At 43.0% G+C, this 17,143-nt stretch overlaps 1 protein-coding gene across 4 annotated transcripts in view; it reads left to right on the top strand.

Moving 5' to 3' along the window:
• Window positions 1-17,143, top strand: part of RASA1 (RAS p21 protein activator 1) — a 107,510-nt gene that overhangs the window by 43,411 nt on the left and 46,956 nt on the right. For all 4 annotated transcript variants that reach the window (XM_056538741.1, XM_056538760.1, XM_056538752.1 and 1 more), the window contains exons 8-11: window positions 2,867-3,017; window positions 9,062-9,140; window positions 10,042-10,162; window positions 14,354-14,510. In XM_056538741.1, the coding sequence (XP_056394716.1) occupies window positions 2,867-3,017; window positions 9,062-9,140; window positions 10,042-10,162; window positions 14,354-14,510 (508 nt within the window). The remainder of the gene's footprint in view (window positions 1-2,866; window positions 3,018-9,061; window positions 9,141-10,041; window positions 10,163-14,353; window positions 14,511-17,143) is intronic.

Below are 17,143 nucleotides of genomic sequence, written 5' to 3'. Positions count from 1 at the left end.
GAAAAGTTTATTTGGTGACAGATACTTTTTAACTTACCGTATATACTCGAGTATAAGCCGACCCGAGTATAAGCCGAGACCCCTAATTTCAACCCAAAATCCCAGGAAAAGTTATTGACTCGAGTATAAGCCTAGGGTGGGAAATACCTCATCCCCCCCTGTCATCATCCAGACCCCCGTCATTAACATCCTCATCATCCCCTTATCATCCCACACATCCCCCCTTCATCATCCCCTTGTCATCATCCCACACATCCCCCCTTCATCATCCCCTTGTCATCATCCCACACATCCCCTTATCCCACACATCCCCCCTTCATCATCCCCTTGTCATCATCCCACACATCCCCCCTTCATCATCCCCTTGTCATCATCCCACACATCCCATTATCATCCCACACATCCCCCCTTCATCATCCCCTTGTAATCATCCCACACCCCCCCCCCTTCATCATCCCCACCCCCCTTCATCATCCCCACACCCCCCCCCCTTCATCATCCTCTTCTCATCATTCGCCCTCAGTGGTCTTCAACCTGCGGACCTCCAGAGGTTTCAAAACTACAACTCCCAGCAAGCCCGGGCAGCCATCGGCTGTCCGGGCTTGCTGGGAGTTGTAGTTTTGAAACCTCCGGAGGTCCGCAGGTTGAAGACCACTGCGGCCTTCAACATGCGGACCTCCAGAGGTTTCAAAACTACAACTCCCAGCAAGCCCGGGCAGCCATCGGCTGTCCGGGCTTGCTGGGAGTTGTAGTTTTGAAACCTCCGGAGGTCCGCAGGTTGAAGACCACTGCGGCCTTCAACATGCGGACCTCCAGAGGTTTCAAAACTACAACTCCCAGCAAGCCCGGGCAGCCATCGGCTGTCCGGGCTTGCTGGGAGTTGTAGTTTTGAAACCTCCGGAGGTCCGCAGGTTGAAGACCACTGCGGCCTTCAACATCATCCAGCCCCCTCTCACCCCCTTTAGTTCTGAGTACTCACCTCCGCTCGGCGCTGGTCCGGTCCTGCAGGGCTGTCCGGTAAGGAGGTGGTCCGGTGAGGAGGTGGTCCGGGCTGCTATCTTCACCGGGGGCGCCTCTTCTCCGCGCTTCCGGCCCGGAATAGAGCCGTTGCCTTGACAGCGACGTATCTGCGTCGTTGTCAAGGCAACGTGACTATTCTGAGGCCGGGCCCGAAGCGCTTAGAAGAGGCCTCCCCGGTGAAGATAGCAGCCCGGACCACCTCCTCACCGGACCACCTCCTTACCGGACAGCCCTGCAGGACCGGACCAGCGCCGAGCGGAGGTGAGTACTCAGAACTAAAGGGGGTGAGAGGGGGCTGGATGATGTTGAAGGCCGCAGTGGTCTTCAACCTGCGGACCTCCGGAGGTTTCAAAACTACAACTCCCAGCAAGCCCGGACAGCCGATGGCTGCCCGGGCTTGCTGGGAGTTGTAGTTTTGAAACCTCTGGAGGTCCGCAGGTTGAAGACCACTGCGGGTGGGGGAGTTCACTCGAGTATAAGCCGAGGGGGGTGTTTTCAGCACGAAAAATCGTGCTGAAAAACTCGGCCTATACTCGAGTATATACGGTAGGTTTTTCATCAAATGCAGCTATCAAAAATATAATACAGTCCAAGTGAGCACAGTCTAAGGGCTGGTTCACATCACGTTTTCTGCAATACGGGACCACATACAGCAGGGGAGAGCTAAAAACTAGCGCTCCCATATTGAGCTGTATGCGGTCCCGTATGTAATTAATTTCAATGAGCCGACCGGAGTGAAATGTTCGGTCCGGTCGGCTCATTTTTCCACCCGTATGCGCTTTTACAACCATACCTAAGACTGTGGTCAACCACGGTTTTGGGTACGGTTGTAAAAGCGCACACGGGGGTGGGGGAAGGAGCTGACCGGACTACCGAACGTTTCACTCTGGTCGACTCATTGAAATGAATTACATACGGGACCGCATACAGCTCAATACGGGAGTGCTAGTTTTTAGCTCTCCCCTGCCGTATGCGGTTCCGTATTGCGGAAAACATGATGTGAACCAGCCCTAAGGCTGGGTTCACATCAGGTTTTTGCCATACTGTTTTCAATCCGTTTTTCTAAAGAAAACCGTATGGCAAAAAAACGGATGGAACAGTATGGGAAAAAGTACATAAAAAGTGCATACAGTTCTGTCCGTTTTTATAGAAAAACTAAACCATGTGTTTTTGAAAATGTTGTCCATTTTTAATGGGAGGCGTCTTGGGTGGAGACTTTAGGATGCAAATGCGCATGTGCATAGTAAAAACCGTATAAGTTTTCCCGTATTGAACCGTATACATGTGCATTTCCCATTTGACGTCCATGTTAAAAAAAAATTTAAAAAAACGTATGCGGTTGCAGTACGGTTTTTAAACTGGAGTCAAAACCGTGGTTGACCATGATTTTGTTTCCGGTTTAAAAACCGTACTGCAACCGCATACGTTTTTTTTTTAACATGGACTTCAATGGGAAGCGCACATGTATACGGTTCAGTATGGGAAAACGTATACGTTTTTTACTTTGCACATGCGCATTTGCATCCTAAAGTCTCCACCCAAGACCCCTGCCGTTAAAAATGGACAAAATTTTCAAAAACGTATGGGTTTTTTTTTCTATAAAAACGGACGGAACTGTATGCACTTTTAAAAACATTATACTGTTTAAAAATGCATACGGTTTACTTTTTCCCATACTGTTCCATCTGTTTTTTGTTTTTTTTGCCATACGGTTTTCTTTAGAAAAACGGATTGAAAACAGTATGCCAAAAGATTTTCTTACATTATATATCATTTTATTATAGTTATTTTCTGACATGTTTGTTACTTTAAATATGAACTAATTCCACATTTTGCTAATTTCTAGTCGGCCAAATTAGCAGTTTCTTGGTGAGACCATCGGACAATACTCCAGGAGATTATTCTTTGTATTTCCGCACAAGTGAAAACATACAACGATTTAAGATCTGTCCAACACCAAACAATCAATTTATGATGGGAGGTCGGTACTATAACAGGTAACAGATTGATTGAATGGTTAAACTTTAATGCATTGTCATGTTAGTTTCCAAGGAAAGACGTAGTGACATTTTAGAAACCCCAGTGACCTATAAATAGATAGAATATGAAAATAAATAGGATCCCTGTTATGTCCTTATTTCTAAAATACAGCCAATCTACCAGTGAGACCATTTACACTTTAAAGGGATATTACCATATTTACTTATTTATTTTTTAATTGAGATGGCTAGGACATGCTGTCTTTATCAATGGTTGGAATAGGACCTCTTCCACTAGTCCTGAAATTAATGAAGCCTCCCTTAAAGGGGTACTCGGTGGAAAACATATATTTTTTTTTTTTTAAATCAACTGGTGTCAGAAAGTTAAACAGATTTGTAAATTATGAATATTTAAAAAATATTAATCCTTCCAGTTCTTATCAGCTGCTGTATGCTTCAGAGGAAGTTATTTTCTTTTTGAATTTCTAACCACAGTGCTCTCTGCTGACACCTCTGTCCATGTCCGGATCTGTCCAGAGCAGGAGAGGTTTTCTATGGGGATTTGCTCCTGCCCTGGACAGAGGTGTCAGCAGAGAGCACTGTGGTCAGACTGAAAAGAAGTTAAAAAAGAAAATAACTTCCTCTGGCGCACACAGCAGCTGAAAGTACTGAAAGGATTACAAATGTTTTATAGAAGTAATTTACAAAACTGTTAAACTTTCGGGCACCAGTTGATGTGAGAAAATAATTGTTTTCCAACGGTGTACCCCCTTTAACTGTTCCCAGCACAACAGCACTCTGGCCACCAGCTCGCAGGGAACTGCAGTACAGCCCTATTCATGTGAATGGAGATTGCTATGCTACAGATTCCTGAACAGCCAGGCGGCCAGAGTGATATACCATCACTTTGATGTGGGCAAGCCCTAAAGGAAATGTTAAAGCATACCTGGTCTGAAGACTTAGAGCCCGTACACACACACACACACACACACACACACACACACAAACACAAACACACACACGTACGTATGTGTATGTATGTATATATATATATATATATATATATGTATATATGTATGTATATGTGTATATGTGTGTATATGTATATAAATAAATTCTATTTTATTTTATACTTTACAAGCCAGCAATAGTTTTTTTTTTTCCACAGGACCTGTACACGCTAAGGCTGCTAGTAGTATATAGCTGATAGTAGAATATAAACTGCTATTTTCGATAGACTATAATTTGAGAATAAGACAAAATGTATAATTGTCATGAAAAGCTGCTGACTGAGAGATTGAGTGAAATTTGTAGTCTCCAGATTTCTTGCTGTACTAAATACATGCCCTTACAGCTGAAAAGAGCAATGCAGTGAATGGAGCTAGCGTACTTATAACCACTTAGAACTTTACTTTTGTATTTTATTCTATATTGTACTGTATCACTAATTATGTTGGCGCTATATAAATCTTAAAGGAGTACTATGGTGTGTTTTTTGTATTGTCCCTCTGTGCCCGGCGGAACAAAACAAACTTTAACTCGCCTTCCTACGTTCTCCCGTTGCACCGATATCTGTGTCGCAATCTCTGGTCCCTGTCTTCCGCTTCCTGCGGGACGGGGAGTCACGTCCTGCTGCGGCCGTTGATACGCTGCGCGCAGCATGACTCGCTATCCCATAGAAAGCGGAAGAAGACAGGGACCGAGGAACGGGACACAGATATCGGTGCAATGGGAGAACGTAGGAAGGTGAGTTGAAGTTTGTTTCATTTGGCAGCCCGGGCACAGAGGGATAATAATAAAACCACAACATAGTACTCCTTTAATTACACAACTCTATAATATATTCTATTGTAAGTGGTCTATTAATCCTTAAAAAATATCTGTCAAGAAATGTTATATCGTTATGCCTTTCTACCATTTTATACACTGTTACTTGGGGTAGTGAACAAAATACGAAGTGCTTAAATGGGCACTGTCATGTACAAAAACTTTTTATATGTTGTACTTGGCAAAACATTAACCTTTCTAACATACTTCATAAGTAAATTGTATTTCCTTTTTATAGAAATCATGGCTTATAAAATCATGGCTTTGTCCAAACTGAAACACAGGCATGGGCAAAGTCCAGTAAGTAAGGGTGGGCTAGCACCCCTCTGTCTGATAGGACAGGAGAAATCACAGAGGAGTCCTATCAGACAGGAGAGAGCGCAGAGGAGTCCTATCAGACAGGAGAGAGCACAGAGGAGTCCTATCAGACAGGAGAGAGCACAGAGGAGTCCTATCAGACAGGAGAGAGCACAGAGGAGTCCTATCAGACAGGAGAGAGCACAGAGGAATACTAGCCCACCCTCACTTGCTGGACTTTGTCCATGTCTGTGCTTCAGCTTGGACAAAGCCATGATTTTATAAGCCATGATTTATATAAAAAGGAAATAAAATGTTCTTATGAAGTATATTAGAAAGATTAATGTTTTGCCAAGATGCAAAACATAAAAAAAAGTTTTTGTATCTGACAGTGCCCATTTAACCCCTTCATGACCCAGTCCATTTTTTCAAATCTGACATGTCTCTTTAAGTGGTAATAACTTTGAACTGCTTTTACCTGGCAAAGTGATTCAGAGAGAGTTTTTTTCGAGACATATAGTACTTTATATTAGTGGTAATTTTTTGTTGATACATGAAGCAATTTTGGTGAAAAACTCTGAAATATTGCGAAAAATGTGAAAATTTTTCATTTAACCCCTTAACAACGCAGGACGTATATTTACGTCCTGCGCCGGCTCACGCGATATGAAGCGCGACCCCGCATCACATCGCGTCGGTCCCGGCGCTCATCAACGGATGGGACCGGCGGCTAATACCACACATCGCCGATCGCGGCAGTGTGCGGTATTAACCCTTTAGAAGCGGCGGTCAAAGCTGACCGCCGCTTCTTAAGCGAAAGTATCCCGACTAGTCAGTCGGGCTGTTCGGTACCGCCACGGTGAAATCGTGGCGTCCTGAACAGCTTACAGGATACCGGGAGGGCCCTTACCTGCCTCCTCGGTGTCCGATCGACGAATGACTGCTCCGTGCCTGAGATCCAGGCAGGAGCAGTCAAGCGCCGATAACACTGATCACAGGCGTGTTAATACACGCTAGTGATCAGCATAGGAGATCAGTGTGTGCAGTGTTATAGGTCCCTATGGGACATATAACACTGCAAAAAAAAGTTTAAGAAAAAGTGTTAATAAAGGTCATTTAACCCCTTCCCTAATAAAAGTTTGAATCACCCCCCTTTTCCCATAAAAAAAAAAGTGTAAATAAAAATAAAGATATGTGGTATTGCAGCGTGTGTAAATGTTCGAACTATAAAATATATTGTTAATTAAACCGCACGGTCAATGGCGTACACGTAAAAAAAATTCCAAAGTCGAAAAAAGCGTATTTTGGTCACTTTTTATACCATTAAAAAATTATTAAAAAGTGATCAAAAAGTCCGATCAAAACAAAAATTGTACCGATAAAAACTTCAGATCACGGCGCAAAAAATAAGCCCTCACACCACCCTGTACGTGGAAAAATAAAAAGGTTATAGGGGTCAGAAGATGACATATTTAAACATATAAATTTTCCTGCATGTAGTTATGATTTTTTCCAGAAGTGTGACAAAATCAAACCTATATAAGTAGAGTATCATTTTAACCATATGGACCTACAAAATAATGAGAAGATGTTATGCTTACCGAAATATGCACTGCGTAGAAACGGAAGCCCCCAAAAGTTACAAAATGGCGTTGTTGCTTCGATTTTGTCGCACAATGATATTTTTTGCCGTTTCACTGTGAATTTTTGGGTAAAATTACTGTCACTGGAAAGTAGAATTGGTGACGCAAAAAATAAGCCATAATATGGATTTTTAGGTGGAAAATTGAAAGGGTTATGATTATATATAATTTTTTTATTATTTTTTCTTCTGTACAACAGCTCTCCCTAGTGTCTAGTGCGCAAAACATGCAGTAACAGGTTTAGGACACTGGGGGAGCTGTTGTACAACTAAACAGCTCCTTTAAAAAAAAATAAAGTGAGTGAAACTAAAGCATGCCGACGGGCACAGCATTGGCAGCTCGGGATGGATAAGGGGGACAGATAAGGGACATTGGGGTCTCCTAGCAGAGCAATGTGTGTGTGTGTCCCGATCCCCATGATCGGGACACACACACTGCGCTGCTCAGGATTTTTCTGTGCGAAACGCTGCCATCAGCTGTTCAAAACCTTCCCGGTCATGACGTACATGTATGTCGTGGGTCGGGAAGGGGTTAACTATGATCTTACAAGGCTCATGGACATCATAGAGAGAGCCACTGCTTGTTATCTCTATAAGCAAAGGGAGGTACAGTAACAGGCAGAATATCTTGCAGACCCAGCCATATTATATTGGTCCTTAATTGACTGTCTGGCATGTAATATTACTGTGTCTGGCCAGCAAGGGAACAAGTGCATTCAGTGCATCTTCTCAGTGTCTATCCCCTGTATAATATTAATGGAGCTGTCGAAACGTAAGTTCCCGCACTTGTCGTATGATCGAAGTTGCAGCCTCTCCAGTCTTTGCTGTTCTTTGCTCTATTAACCCCCTTAACGACAATGGACGAAAATGTACGTCATGGTGCCGTAGTACTAAACGCACCATGACGTACATTTACACTCCACCATGACCGCGAGCACCGGACTGGTTCTTGCTTCATGCGCAGCAGGTCCCGGCTGCTATCAGCAGCCATTGACCCGCCGGTAATTACGGACATCCGCGATCACGCAGATGTCCGCCATTAACCCCTCAGATGCTGTGATCAATACAGATCACGGCATCTGTGGCAGTGCGGTACTTTAAATGAATGATCGGATAGCTGCAGCGCTTCCGCAGGGGTCCAATCATCCAGCCTGGCAGCCGGAGGTCCCTTCACCTGGCTCCGGCTGTCTCCCGAGGTCTTCCGCTCTGGTCTGCTCGATCTCAGACCAGAGCAGAAGATCACCGATAACACTGATCAGTGCTATGCCCTATACATAGCACTGAAGAGTATTAGCAATCAAATGATTGCTATAAATATTTCACTATGGGGTCTATTAAAGTGTTAAAAAAAAAAAAAAAAAAAAAAAAAAAAAAAAGGAAATGTGAATAATCTCCCCCAATAAAAAGGTAAAATGTCAGTTTTTCCCATCCCCCCCCCCAAAAAAAAAGTATAAAAAAATGAATACACATTTGATATTGCCGCGTGCGTAAAAGTCTTAACTATTAAAATATATTGTTAATTATCCCATACGGTGAAAAGCGTAAATGTAAAAAAAATGAAAGTTCAAAATTGCTGCTTTTTTGTCACATTTTATTCCCCCCCAAAAAAAAAATTAAGAAAAAGTAAAACCTAAGCAAAAGTGGTACTGATAAAAACTACAGATCATAGCGCAAAAAAATTAAGAAAAATTAGAAAGTTCTAGGTGGTCAAAATAGGGCAATTCCAAACATACTAATTTTGTTAAAATAGTTTGAGATTTTTTTTTATGCGGTACAATTATAGAAAAGCATATAACATGGGTATCATTTTAATCATATTGACCCACAGAATAAAGAAAACATGTCATTTTTACCGTAAAGTGTACAGCGTGAAAACAAAATCTTCCAAAATTTTCTTACTTGCATTTTTCTTTTCAATTTTCCCACATAAATAATATTTGGTTGCGCCGTACATTTTATGCTAAAATAAGTGATGTAATTATAAAGTACAATTGGTGACGCAAAAAACAAGCCCTCATATGGGTCTGTGGATGGAAATATAAGAGAGTTATGATTTTTAGAAGGCGAGGAGGAAAAAACAAAAATGTAAAAATAAAATTGGTCTGGTCCTTAAGGCCAAAATGGGCCTGGTCCTTAAGGGGTTAATTAATGGACTCCAGGATGAAGGCTGGCAACCTCTGACTTTGTCTTCATTCATCTATTCATTTTGAGTGGTTAAGAACATTTTTTATTTATGGGTGCTATATATATATATATATATATATAATTATGCTCACATTTTTTTATTTTTATACAGGATTGATGATATAATAGAACACTACAGGAAAGAACAAATTGTCGAGGGCTATTATCTGAAAGATCCAGTTCCTGTTCAGGTAAGTTCACCAAAACTTATACTTTTCATAAATATGATATATAAGTAGTAAAAACACAATGCTGTAATACGAAATTTTAAGCCTAATTTTTTTTAAACCAAAATTGCATTGTCCCGCCCATTTTTTTATATATATACTTTTTGTGACATTTTATTACTTTTTGGGGGGATGTGATGTTACCAAAGTCAGCAATTTTTGCATTTGGGATTTTTTTGCGTTTACGGTGTTCACAGTGCAGGATCAGAAACATAATAATTTAATAGTGGGTACAATTACACACGTGGCAATACCAAATATGTTTATTTTTATAATTTTATATATGGAAAATGGGAAAAGGAGGGTGATTTAAAGCTTTTTTTTTTATTTTTTATTTTTTTACACTTTATTAGTTCCCTCAGGGGACTTTTAGGAGGAATCATTAGATTCCTCATACAGATCAATGGAGTTCCATAGAACTCCGTTGATTTGTGTGATCTGTGCTTATTTGGTTGAGCTTGCTTAGCCAGGCTCAATCAAATGAAGCACCATGAACACCAGGGATAGAGAGGTAATGCCTCCGGCTACCTCCACAGTGGATCGTCCCCTCAGCAATGGTGCTGCGGGGGTGGCGTCCACCCCACTGGACCACCAGGGAGCATTTACAAAATTTACAAAATGAAAGAAGCATTCTGATTTCTTGCTATGGGCAACTGGTCAACTTTTTCTCTGCACAAGTTTTGCACTGTACAATGCTTGCAAGGACTATAGGATAGGAGTTAAAACATCATAGTATTTTCATCCAGAGTTGATTATAATGTAAAAGAAAAACACCTCTTACTTAACTGTATAGCCTAATTCAGTAACAATCCCAGTTGCTTAATGTTTTTTGTTTTTGTGTTTTTTTGTTACATTTTTTCCATAGCACCAGGAACAAGTGCTAAATGATCTTGTGGATGGGAAGGAAATATACCTCACAATCAGGCAAAAAACGAAGGATGCTTTTTACAAAAACATTGTGAAGAAAGGCTATCTTCTAAAGAAGAGTGAGTTTATTGGACACATTTGCACTTATGGTAGTTTTGTCAGGGGTACAGTCAGGTCCCCCATCTTCCTCTACGTACCATTAATAAGACTGGGTCCTAACATGGAGGAATTTTTCTGCCATGAATCTTGCTGAAATGTCATGGTATTTGTGCAGTGAAATCCACATGTTACATGTAGGTTTCACCTTTATTCATTGATGGAGTAAAAATCAAGATCATGTTTCCCTAAGTTTGGATGGGGTTTTCAAAATTCCATCCACATATTATTCTCTAACTTGGTGGAGACTTGAGGTGTGGAATCTGCACTGTAAATCTGCAGCATCTGAACTCACCCTTATGTGTAAAGGGAACCTGCTCTTTTTTTCTTTTGAAATTGGAATTGTCATTAGACTTAGGAACCAGTTGCAGGAGAGTGTTCTCATTTCTCAAAAGCATTAGGCTCCATTTACATAGGGCACTTGACACACTTAGCCCTCTACAGCAGAGTTTTCCAACCAGGGTGCCTCCAGCTGTTGCAAAACTACAACTCCCAGCATGCCCGGACAGCCTTTGGCTGTCGGGGCATGCTGGGAGTTGTAGTTTTGCAACAGCTGGAGGCACCCTGGTTGGAAAACACTGCTCTACAGGCTTATGACTCCTTCACATCTGCACCAGGGAGCTCAGTTTGCAGAATCCATCAAAATAGTGTGGCATGATCGAAGAAAAAAAATACTGCAAGTTGTAATTTCTTCTTCACTCAAATGCTGCAAGAAAAGACTGACCCCATTAAAGTCAGTGGGATCTGTTTGGATCCATTTAAAAGTTGCTGAGGTGCCCATAGCAAACAATCAGAACACTACTTTTATTTTTTTTTAAAAGGCCTCTGAAAAATGAAAGAAGCGATCTGATTGGTTGCTATGGGCAACACAGCAACGTTTCCTCTGGACAGGTTTTGATAAATCTCCCTCTCTGTGATTGTGCACATAGTCATATACTGTTAGTTTGGGGCGGCTCTTCCAGCGTTAATTTTTTTGAATTTTTTTTTTAAGTCCTGGATTTGTTAAACTACAGTTGATGCATTTTTTTTTTTGTTTTATGTTGTTTTATGCAGTCATTTTGTCCACTGTATATAGCCCATACATTTGATTGTTCTACGTGCTCATATCAGTGCTGTCATGTGACAGAACAGTAGCACACTGGTTATTTGCTCACTATGGACAAAACACTGCTTAAAGGGGTACTCAGCTGCTCAGCGTTTGGAACAAACTGTTCCGCACGCTGGAGCCGGCGCCGGGAGCTCGTGGCATCATAGCCCCGCCCCTGATTAAAGCCTGATCACAGTGTCGTTGCTAGGGTTGGTGTCAGCCGGTGCGGTAGAAAATGGTGTCGCCCCATACCTCCCCCCTCCCGTCAGTAAGTTTTTAGCCTGTTGTGACAGACACCACTGGTGTAGCGCATAGTGAGAAATTCCAGTATAATAATTAGATATACCAGTTGCCACAGAATAGGAAAGTGTTAAATATGTTTTCACCATTTAAATATACAGCTCCCATAATTACTTAAAGGGGTACTCCACTGGAAAACATTTACTTTTATATCAACTGGTGCCAGAGTGTTGAACAGATTTTTAAATTACTTCTATTTAAAATCTTAATCCTTACAGTACTTATCAGCTGTTGTATTCTCCACAGGAAGTTGTGTAGTTCTTTCCAGTCTGTCCACAGTGCTCTGTCTGTCCATGTTGGGAACTGTCCAGAGCAGGATAGGTTTGCAATGGGGATTTGCTCCTACTATGGACAGTTCTTGATATGGACAGGGGTGTCAGCACAGAGCACTGTGGTCAGACAGAAAATAAATTAAAAAAGAAAAGAACTTCCTATGAATCACTTATACAGCAGCTAATAAGTACTGGGAGGATTAAGATTTTTAAGTAGAAGTAATTTATAAATCTGTTTAACTTTGTAGCACCAGTTGATTAAAAAAAAAAATATTTTCCGGTAGAGTACCCCTTTATGCAGTGGTGAGGTTATGCTGGGAGTTGTAGTTTCACTCATCATAACTGTAGAACTGACAAGTGACTCCAGCTCTGATAGGACATAGAGAGGAGAATACAGAATGATATCAGTGACTACAGGTGACGTCTTCTCTATAGTGAGGAGAATACACAATATCATCAACGACTACAGGTAACGTCTTCTCTATAGTGAGGAGAATACACAATGATATCAGTGATTACAGGTGACGTCTTCTCTATAGTGAGGAGAATGTACAATGATAGCAGTGATTACAGGTGACGTCTTTTCTATAGTGAGGGGAATACACAATGATATCAGTAATTACAGGTGACGTCTTCTCTATAGTGAGGAGAATACACAAGAATATCAGTGACTACAGGTAACATCTTCTCTATAGTGAGGAGAATACACAATGATATCAGTGACTACAGGTGACGTCTTCTCTATAGTCTTCCGTTATCTAATTCAGATGGTACATACCGCCTGGTCCAGCAACTTCTGTCTGTAGAATGTGACGCCCAGATGACTCCTCACTATGTCAGCACATTCTCATCCTCTATATGAAAACAATAATTATTATAAACCTGCCAGACACTGTATCCTCTAAATATAATACTACTATGCACTATACTCTTTGATTATAAACCTTCCATACACCATACCCACTGAATATAATACTACCACAAATATGTACATTCTGAATATAATACCAACACATACAGTACACTCTGAATATAAATCTGCCACATACTGAACCCCTGATTATAATACCGCCACACATTGTACCCTCTAAATATAATACTACTATACACTACACTCTTTGATTATAAACCTTCCATACACCGTACCCACTGAATATAATACTACCACACACTGTACATTCTGAATATAATACCAACACATACTGTACCCTCTGAATATAAATCTGCCACATACTGTACCCTCTGAATATAAATCTGGTGGTGTTGCTAGTGGATGATGGGAGTGCTAGTACTGGGGGGGGGGGGGTTGCTGGAGGATGATGAGGGTGCTACTGGCCATCCCCCCTGGCAGTATCACCCCCATCATCCATCGGCAGCATCATCCTCCTGGCAGGAGCACCCCCATTATCCACCATCAGGATCTGCTGATGGAGGTGCTGCTGCTGGGGGGGGTTTGCTGGTGGATGATGAGGGTGCTACTGCCAGGGGGGAGCATTAGGTAGGCAGCAGTTCCCCCACTTAAGGTAGGTAGCAGTTCCCCCACATTAGGTAGGTATCAGTTTCCCCACATTAGGTAGCATAGATTCCCCACATTTGGTACCAGTTACCCCACATTAGGTAGTAATTTCCCCACATTAGGTAGCAGAGATTCCCCACATTAGGTAGCAGAGATTCCCCACATTAGGTAGCAGAGATTCCCCACATTAGGTAGCAGAGATTCCCCACATTAGGTAGCAGAGATTCCCCACATTAGGTAGCAGAGATTCCCCACATTAGGTAGCAGAGATTCCCCACATTAGGTAGCAGAGATTCCCCACATTAGGTAGCAGAGATTCCCCACATTAGGTAGCAGAGATTCCCCACATTAGGTAGCAGAGATTCCCCACATTAGGTAGCACAGATTCCACACATTAGGTAGCACAGATTCCACACATTAGGTAGCAGTTTCCCCACATTTGGTAGTAGTTTCCCCCCCATTAGGCCACAGGTTCCCTTGCATGTTCCCCACAATAGGTCAGTCTCCCCACATTAGATCGCTGGTTCAAACAAACACACACACACAGTCACACAGAGTCACACACACACACAGAGAGTCACTGTCACACACACACACACACAGACAGAGACACACAAACAGAGATCGAGTGAGACAGACACACACTCACCCATCCAGCGAAGCACTCCTTCTCTCCGGGCGCTCTGCGAGTGACGTCACTCACGGGGGTGCTACTAGTACGGAGACAAGTGAGACAGCGCAAGTGAGGACGGGGGAGGGGGGGGGTGCTATTACAGAGACAGCGCAAGTGAGGACCGGGGGCGTACCTGGTGTCAGCCCATCAGGATGGGGTCACCCGGTGCGGGCCGCACCCCGGTCGCAACGCCACTTACTGATCATTAAGCCAATCCCTGGACAAGGGAGGTATTAGGCCAGATATGGTCGTCTTTCTAAGTACTGTGTCAGAGTTTGCTAACACGTTATGTATGTTTCTTTGTAGGTAAAGGCAAACGGTGGAAGAATTTGTATTTTATCTTAGAGGGTAATGACGCCCAGCTTATTTTTTTTGAGAGTGAAAAACGTGCAACAAAGCCCAAAGGATTAATTGATTTGAGTGTGTGTTCTGTCTATGTCGTCCATGACAGTCTGTTTGGCAGGTGAGATGTTCCAACCAATGCGTTTTTTTGTTTGTTTGGCTGTTCCTTTCTCCTCCAATTCCCCTGCAGAAGTTTAGTTGAGTACAGTTTATTTTAATAATTGGCTGCGACTAATGCCGTCATACCAACAAGTTACTGGGGAGTCTCTTCAAGGAGTACATGTACTGGCAACAAAGGAGACAACCGTATGCATTATGGTGCATACAGTTTTGAATGGGAAGTCTATGGGCACGGTTTTCTGTACAATTGCATACGTTTTTTTTTTATGAAACCTTATGCCAAAACCGTATAGCAAAATCGTTGTATGAACCCACCCTAAGAACGCTTGCTGTAGACAGCACAAGATCATTTTCACTGGACAACCCTGGGTCATCACACAAAATCTGATAGGATAGGCCATAAATGTATGATTGCTAGGCATTCCCCATATGTTACTCAACCCCCCTGATCTGTGGGGCCCCAAAGAAATATACGTTTATCTCTTACACTGATAAATGTTTTTTTATGAAAACCACTTTAAATTAAAGGTAGAGGAGAAGGGTTCCCCTTTCAAATGTTGTATATTAATTTTAAATGCTATGGGTTTATAGCCTTCATCCAGTGAAAATTAGTTTATAGAACATTTTCATTGGAAATTCATCATACCTTTGTCATTTAGATGTTTTTCACCACTTTTAGAGGCTTAGGAGCAGCTGCAGCAGAGCTCTCCAGTAGATTACTCTAGAAGTTTTACAGTCCACATACGAGAACCCTTTTACGTTTTGTCAGTATTCGTTGAATTGTAGTCTCATCTATGCTATATACATACATATTACATATGGACAACTGCTTGCCATATGTCCTCCTTATAGAATTATGATAATGTGGGAGGGAGTGTCTTTTATATGGGCATGTAATTCTTCACTCTTTTTGCAGTGTTGCTGATAGTAGAAGTTAATTGTACTAGACATTACTTTACCTAAATATTAACCCCCTTAAGGACCCAGGGCGTACAGGTATGCCCTGACGTCCTGGGACATAAAGAAACAGGGCGTACCTGGGAATTCCGGTCCCCACCGCGCTCCTTGCGATCTGTGGCAATTCCGAGTCAATCGGGTCCCCAGTGACCCGGAAAAAAAGGGTGATAGGTGCCGTCCGACATGGCACCTATCACCCTTTAGCAGCAGGAGTGAGGTGGCACTGGTGCTACCTCCTGATCGTCCTGATTTGTTGGCCGTTACCAGCCGACAAATCAGGATGCCTGCTGTGGGGGTGTCCCTAACGGCACCCGCTCCGCCCCTACTCTGGAGGGTGAGAGCGGGTGCCGGGAGTGTGTACCTGTAGTGGGGGCCCCTGATCCCCCGGCATCGGCGGTTGGTTGGGGCCCCCGAAGCGGAGACAGTGGTGGTGACAGGATGACAGGCAGGGCGTGCGCAGCAGCAGGAGGTGAGGCTGTGCCTCCGGCTGTTGCCTAGCAACATCTCCCAGCATGCACAAAAGGGCATGCTGGGAGTTGTTATGCAACAGCAGGAGGCACAACTACAACTCCCAGCATGCCCTATGGTAGTTTTTGCATGCTGTAGTTAGGCAACAGCTGGAGGCACATTTTTTCTATGAAAAAATGTGCCTCCAGCAATTGCATAACTACAAGTCCCAGCATGCCCTTCATTCAGCTGTAAGTGCATGCTAAGAGTTGTAGTTTTGCAACAGCTGAGGGCACACTGGTTGCGAAACACAGTTTACCTAACTCACTGATAGACCATACATGTTTGGAGTTGTAGTTTTGCAACAGCTGGAGGCACACTGGTTGCGAAACACTGAGTTAAGTAACAAACTCTGTGTTTTGCAACCAGTGTGCTTCCAGCTGTTGCAGAACTACAACCCCCAGCATGCATGGGCAGCCAAAGGGCATGCTGAGAGTTTTAGTAGTGTGCCTCTAGCTGTTGCATAACTACAAGTCCCAGCATGCCCTTCGGCTGTCCGTGCTGGGGATTGTAGCTTTTGCAACAGCTGAAGGCACACTGGTTGCAAAACAGTTTACCTAACTCAGTGTTTCGCAACCAGTGTGCCTTCAGCTGTTGCAAACTACAACTCCCAGCATGCACTGACAGACCGTACATGCTGGGAGTTGTAGTTTTGCAATAGCTGAAGGCACACTGGTTGCGAAAAACACTGAGTTAAGTAACAAACTCTGTTTTGCAACCAGTGTGCCTCCAGCTGTTGCATAGCTACAAACCCCAGCATTCATGGACAGCCAAAGAGCCGTGCTAGGAGTTGTAGTTTTGCAACAGCTGGAGGTCCCCCCCCAAAAGTGAATGTACAGGGTACATACACGGGCGGGGCTTTACAGTAAGCTTCTCGTTGCAAGTTTGAGATGCAGCAAATTTTCCGCTGCAGCTCAAACACATACCCTTACACAGTTACTCCCCCCACCAATAAAAATGATAAAAGTCTGTTACGGCAATGTTTCCATAATGGAGCCTCCAGCGGTTGCAAATTGACTGTCCAGGCATGCTGGGAGTTTTGCAACAGCTGGAGGCACCCTGTTTGGGAAACACTGCCGTAGGGTAATTTTGGTATCAGAAGTGTAATTCTAGCTTCCGGGTCCGTCCCTATGCAAATTCCTAATTTAGGCCTCAAATGCGCATGGCGCA

This window comes from Hyla sarda, chromosome 1 (assembly GCF_029499605.1).
Source record: "Hyla sarda isolate aHylSar1 chromosome 1, aHylSar1.hap1, whole genome shotgun sequence".
In the NCBI taxonomy this organism is placed as follows: Eukaryota; Metazoa; Chordata; class Amphibia; order Anura; family Hylidae; genus Hyla; species Hyla sarda.
Note: the sequence above shows the minus strand (reverse complement) of the source record. Positions and strands in the feature narration are given on the sequence as shown.